The 6527-nt window shown below is 36.1% G+C and overlaps 1 protein-coding gene across 1 annotated transcript in view; it reads right to left on the bottom strand.

Annotated features, from left to right (window-relative positions):
* Window positions 1-6527, bottom strand: part of PCM1 (pericentriolar material 1) — a 179148-nt gene that overhangs the window by 116933 nt on the left and 55688 nt on the right. The window contains exons 18-21 of the mRNA XM_042782830.1: window positions 5002-5205; window positions 3255-3474; window positions 2993-3138; window positions 2281-2471 (exon numbers count right to left, since the gene is read on the bottom strand). Of these exons, the coding sequence (XP_042638764.1) occupies window positions 2281-2471; window positions 2993-3138; window positions 3255-3474; window positions 5002-5205 (761 nt within the window). The remainder of the gene's footprint in view (window positions 1-2280; window positions 2472-2992; window positions 3139-3254; window positions 3475-5001; window positions 5206-6527) is intronic.

Below are 6527 nucleotides of genomic sequence, written 5' to 3'. Positions count from 1 at the left end.
AGATTGCCCCATCTTCCACCCGAGGAGTGGCTGGTGGGTTTGAACCGCCAGCCTTCTGGTTAGCAGTCAAGTGCCTTAGGCACTATGCTACCAGAGATCCTTAGGCATTGGAAATTCAAAGATAAATAATGATCCTTACCCCTACTAAGAGTCAGAAGTCAGAAATAATAATTCCAAGCTCAAGCTCACTGCCATCGAGTCAGTCTAGACTCATAGTGACTCCTCCTTGGGTTTCTGAGGCAGTATCTCTATAGAAGTAGATTGCCCAATCTTCCTTCCAAGGAGTGGCTGGTGAGTTTGAACCATCAGCCTTCTGGTTAGCAGTCAAATGCCTTAAGACACTATACCATCAGAGCTCCCAGAAATAACTACTATTTATGAAATTATTACTGGGGGCCAGGTATTATTTTAGGAACTTTGCACAAGTTATTTTGTTAATCTTCAATACTATGATGTAGGTATTGTAATTATCTTACCAATAAAAAAAAAAAAATAGGCTTAAAGATTAAACATCTAGCAAATGGAAGAGGTGGTAAGATCTGGGGTTTGCATGACACCAAGTTTATGTTCTAATATTGCATTATATGGTAAGTATTTGATATTCTGCTTTCCCAATTGAAGTATAGGGGAAAGAATATAAACTTGGAGTCATGCAAATCCCAGATCTTACCAGTTCTTCCATTTGCTAGATGTTTAATCTTCTAGCAAATAGAAAGGACTACTAACAGCTCTGTTATCAAAGATTTAATATTACTTGGCTCCACAATCAGCACCAATGGAAGCAGCAGTCAAGAAAACAGATGACACCGGGAAAATCTGCTGCAAAAGACCTCTTTAAAGTGCTGAAGAGCAAAGATGTCTCTTTGAAGACTAAAGTGTGCCTAACCCAAGCCATGGTCTTTTCAATAGCCTCATATGAGTGTGAAAGCTGGACAATGAGTAAGGAAGACTGAAGAAGAGTTGATGTTTTTGCGTTGTGATGTTGGTTAAGAATACTGAAAGCACCATGGACTGCCAGAAGAATGAACAAATCTGTCCTGGAAGAGAATGGCCAGACTTTGTCATGTTGTCAGAAGGGACCATTCCCCAGAGAAGGACATCACACTTGGTAAAGTGGAGGGTCAGTGAAAAATGGGAAGGGCCTCAACAAGATGGATCGACAGTGATGCTGCAACAATGGGTTCAGATACAGCAAGAATTGTGAGGCTGGCGCGGAACCAGGCAATGTTTTGTTCTGTTGTACACAGGGTCACTATGAGTTGGAGCTGACTAGATGGCACCTAACAACAATAACACTAAAGCTCTTGAGGAAAAAAGGATAAGGGTAGGTTTCACAAAACAACTAGTTTGTGAAGAAGGAAGAATCTTTACATATTGTTCGCATGGGATTGAAGTGCATTCCAGTTAAAAAGAATAAAACAAACAACAAAAAACCAAACTCACTGCTGTCGAGTCAGATTCGACTCATAGTGACCCCTCCTTGGGTCTCTGAGGTGGTAACCCTACAGAAGTAGATTGCCCCATCTTCCTTCCAAGGAGTGGCTGGTGGGTTTGAACCACCAGACTTCTGGTTAGCAGTCAAATGCCTTGGGCACTACACCACCACAGCATGTATAATTCCTAATATCACTAGTTAAAAGCCTGTTTAAAATATGTTTGCTGTCAATATTAATCAACACTCAACTAAAAAGCTTGTTAATTTTTTTAAATGCCAGTGTCTTTATAATCCTTTATTAAAAAAAAACCACAGTTTATAAGAAAACACACTGTAGTGTATGGATATCTACATTCTCAAACCCCCACTGTTTTTTCTCCTCCTTCCTTGCCAAACACCTTCAACTCCTCCTCCTTCATTACTCAGCTCATCTAACTGGTTATTTAACCTATTCATTCTACCTCCATAATATCTTTTGAATTATTCCTTTTTCACTATAGTTACGGCCAATGCCTTAGGTTGGGCCATCAGTCTTTCTCTGATGTTACCACAGTAGCCTTCTATTCACCACCTACATTCTTAAATCTCTGAACACTAACACCAATGTAATCTTTCTAAAATAGAAATCTCATGTTATACCTGCTCATCCTTTAACAGTTCTCTCTTTTCTGCCATATAAAATCTAAGTGTTTTGCACAGAACCAATGGAGAAAAAGTTTAAACTGTTTTTGCAAACATCTTCTACCATCCTAAAAGAAATTGTTGTAAACTCATGCAATAGACAAATAATAGCCTCAAACTCTTTGTACTTATTTCTTTTCCCTTTAGATTTTTTAATCACCTACCTGGAGTAAATGATGAAAAATTAGTAAATCCAGGTAGGGAAAACAAATTTACAGGCTGTGTTGGAAAGCCGAAAGGACAAAATAAACTGGGAGAAGGGGGGTGTGAAGCACTACTGCCTCGTTCCTTGTTTCCAGGTTTTTCAGGATGCTGATTTTGTTGGCGCATAAGTTCACTTAACATTTGCTTCAATCTATAAATGTTTAAAATATAAGCAATTTAAAATCCAGTTATATTACCATTTATTTACAGTACATTCAAGAAAAAATATATGTAAGAAATGATTCAACAGCCAGGAGAACCCAGACTGATGGCTCTAATACTTATGAAAACGAATACTAGCTTTCTCTGCAGGTTTAACTCCACAACCTAGCTGATGGAACAAGAACTGAATTTAGTTCTTCTGTAAGCCAGTAGGCATAACCATAAGAAACTCCTCTTTTTTTTGTTTACAGTTTTACTGAGGTATAATTATCCATAATTCACCCAATATAAGTTCAATACAAATTATTAAAAACAAAAGTCAAGTCTATAGTATTAAAAGGGAATACTAGGAAAAAATCATAGCTTATAAATTCTCCAGTGACAGAAGGTGGAGAATGCTTGAGTATGCAATTTGGCTCTTGCCCTTTTTTTCTCAGAAGGTAAGTGTAAAACCCTCGCTCGATTTCACCACTTAGTGTAGAGTCCTATTAGTTCTAAGAAACAGATTACCTCTGAACATTATTCTGTTGCCATGTTAGCTGAGTATAGCATTGGTTCAACTGATGCATTATAAGGTGTACTTGAGGAGATGCAACATTGCTGGGCATAACACTGTAAGGACCTGTGAGAAGAGTCTGTAGTAGACAAGAGAGAGTCTATAGAAAGAAAAATTTTTATAATAAATATGTAACTTACTGATGACATGAAAAATATTTGCATTGCTTCAAAAACTATAAACTATAATTAAATTTACTTTCATAGTAAATGTTACCTGCTGATCTTGCATCAAAGTTTGACAAATACTGACACTGAAATCAAGCTGTTTCTTCAGCTGATTAATTTGTTCTTGCCATTGTTCTTTCTCTTCTACATAAGAAAGTTCTGATACCCAACGAAGGTTTTCTTGACGTTGCATACTGATATTCTGTTGCCTTGTCTTGGCTAAGGGACGATAATTTCCATCTGCTGAAAAAGGGTCACTGTTCTTCCATCTAACAGAAGATTAAAAGCACTGAGTCATCGTATGTAATAATTTGGTTTTATAAGTATAGAAATAAAACTGATAGCCTGGCCACAGACCTGCATTTTCAAGTTCAAAAATCTATAAAGTATCACCCAGTGAAAACCATATAGCACAGTCTACTCTGACATGTCTGGAGTCAACCCAGGTTGGAAATGGTAATGGTATTTGTATGAAATATCCAGAATAGGTAAATCCACAGGGAAAGATACAGATTGGCAGCTAACAGGGGCTGGAAAGAGGGGAAAATGAGGAACAACTGCTTGATGGGTACAGGTTTCCTTTTGGGGTGATGAAAATGTTTTGGAACTAGAGAGATTGTACAATATTGTAAATGTAGTAAATGCCATTGAATTGTTCACTTTAAAATGGTTAATTTTTAAAAGGGAAAAAGAAAGTTTGTCTTTAAAGGACACTACATGTATTTGTGAAACCAAATGTACACGAACACTTCAATATAAAACAAATTCTGCTCTGTAAATCTGCACCCAAAGCACAATTAAAAAAAAAAAAAAAAGAACACATGTATCAATAAATAACATATAATAAAAATAGCAAAGCAGTGCTATATGAACCCCCTTATAAGTAAATTGTTATCCATATCTTTCTTAATTAGGACAAATTCCTAGAATTAGAATACACATTTTGAAATTTTGTTATCTATGGCCAAATTACCACTTTCCTCCCTCAAAAGACGTATCAATATACAATCCTATTATTTATTAATCCTATTATTTAAAACACCTTTGTCAATAAAATAGACAAAAATAATATGTTTCATATTTTGCATTTACTTGGTTGCTAGTTATACTGCAGACAGTTATCATATGGCAATTCCTTTAAAAACGAAAGGAATTCTGTAAATTAATGTCATTTGATCATTACTGGGATGATTGTATTTTTTGTTAATCTGTAAGAGTTCTTAATTTATAAGAATATTAAAGCTTTTTCTGGTATATGCTGCAAAAAAAAAAAAAAAAAAATATAACGTACAAAAATCAGGAGGAAAAACAAAAGAAATGTCCAGATTTCTGGACTCATGTAATTAATGTTTTTATATTCCTAGCCAGTCTTTTACCATATGTTTTCACACATTAATATTCACATAATTCTGTCTTTTGCAGAACAAATATATTATCACAAGTATTTTTCCATTCATCATGTTTTATGTTTAATCACATAACATTCTAATAACACGTAGAACTCCTATCATCTATTTGTTGCTATTGCTTTTAGGTGCTACTGAGTTAGCTCTGACTAATAGCGACCCTATGTACAACACTTACTTCATCCTCTTTTATTAATAAGTATTTTTCAGTTATGAATAACAATGTAATGAATATCTTTGTTGACAGATCATTTTCAATATTTAGGATTTTTCCTTTTTCCTTAAAACTGGAGCAAGGATCAAAGCTTATGAATCTCAATGCAGTCTATCTGGGATCTATTATTGTAGTACTCTTCAAATCAAGCAAAATATTAAAACACTAAAACCAACCTCTTTTTAGTTTCCTTTACATTATAGGAATTATGATTCACACAGTTAGGAGGATACATAGAAAAATTATCATTGGAACTGGCATCTTGCTCTTCTTCTTCCTCCTCCTCATCTGTCCGCATGACTCCTTCAGAAAGGTAACCATCTTCATCTCCTTCTTCATCCAGTGCACACTGGGTAGAACCTCCCCAAGTTGCCATTGTTCTAATGATTAAGAAATATAAAACAGAGATCACTCTGAAGACAAGTTAAGTATTTTACCACCTACTATGTGTCAGACATTATAACAAATATGTGTGTGTATGTATAAATAATCTTATTTAATCACAGTAGGAGCTCTGGTAGCATAGCGCCTAAGGCATTTGACTGCTAACCAGAAGGCTAGCAGTTCAAACCTACCAGCCACTCCTTGGAAGGAAGGTTGGGCAATCTACTTCCTTGGTGATACCGCCTCGGAAACCCAAGGAGGGGTTGCTATGAGTCGGGTCTAACTCAACGGCACAAAAGAACAACAATAATCACAGTAACTCTGTAAGACAGGTGGTACTCTGTACATCGCTGTTAAACAAAGTATGTTTAGTCTGCCTTCCATTAAACACTTCTTCAAATAAATTAATCATCATATCCTCTGGAACTTTTTTCCTAACTAAACTTCAATTAACTAACTTTTCCTTGAGTGTGTTTTTGAGATCAGCACTGTCCAACAGAACTTTCTGTAACAGTGCCTAATGAGCTCTATCTGTGCTGTCCTAATTAGCCATTAGCCACATGCCTATTAAGCATTCAAAATGTGGCTAGTATGACAGAAAATGAGTTAATTTAATAGCTACATGTATCTAGTGACTGCCAGCACAGTTCTAGACCAAGAGCTCTCACACCTAGATGCTCATCAAATCTAAGGAACTTATAAAAAGTATAGATGTGTGATACCCACTAAATAAAATAATACAGATGCAGTTTGAGCAACAAAATCCTTGTTGGGACTTGAAAATAGCAAAAAAGGAGGATGATGTTTAGTGCAATGTTTCAGAAATGCAAGCTAAGAATATTAAAAGGTAAGCTACAAAAAGTCTGGATTTTAGCATTTTAGATGTGAATATTATCATATATATAAAGAAGTGATTTTTAAACCAAACCAAACCTCTTGCTGACAAGTTGATTCCAACTCATAGCAACTTTATAGGACAGAATAGAACTGCCCCATAGGGTTTCCATGGCTACAAGTCTTTACAGAAGATTGCCACATGTTACTCCCAAAGAGTGGCTGGTGGGTTTTAACCACAGACCTTTCTATTAGCAGCTTGGTGAATGGAGGTGTGGCCATCCCCACTGCCACCTACCTTCTGGGCCCACAGGAACTCCATCACAGTCTGTGTGCTCAGACAGAGCCTTGGTGCCCTACCCAGTCCTCCACCGATTATTTCTTTTTCGCTTTCTTTTTCCCGGTGATTAGTTTGCTTGTATTAGTCCGTTTCAAACAAACTAATATTATTAATACTTTTGTCCTTTTTATTATTATTCTTAAT

The sequence above is a fragment of the Orycteropus afer genome, unplaced genomic scaffold, assembly GCF_000298275.1.
Source record: "Orycteropus afer afer isolate SDZICR_OR568_19922 unplaced genomic scaffold, OryAfe1.0 scaffold00483, whole genome shotgun sequence".
NCBI classification, from domain to species: Eukaryota; Metazoa; Chordata; class Mammalia; order Tubulidentata; family Orycteropodidae; genus Orycteropus; species Orycteropus afer.
This window is presented reverse-complemented; position numbering and strand designations above follow the sequence as displayed.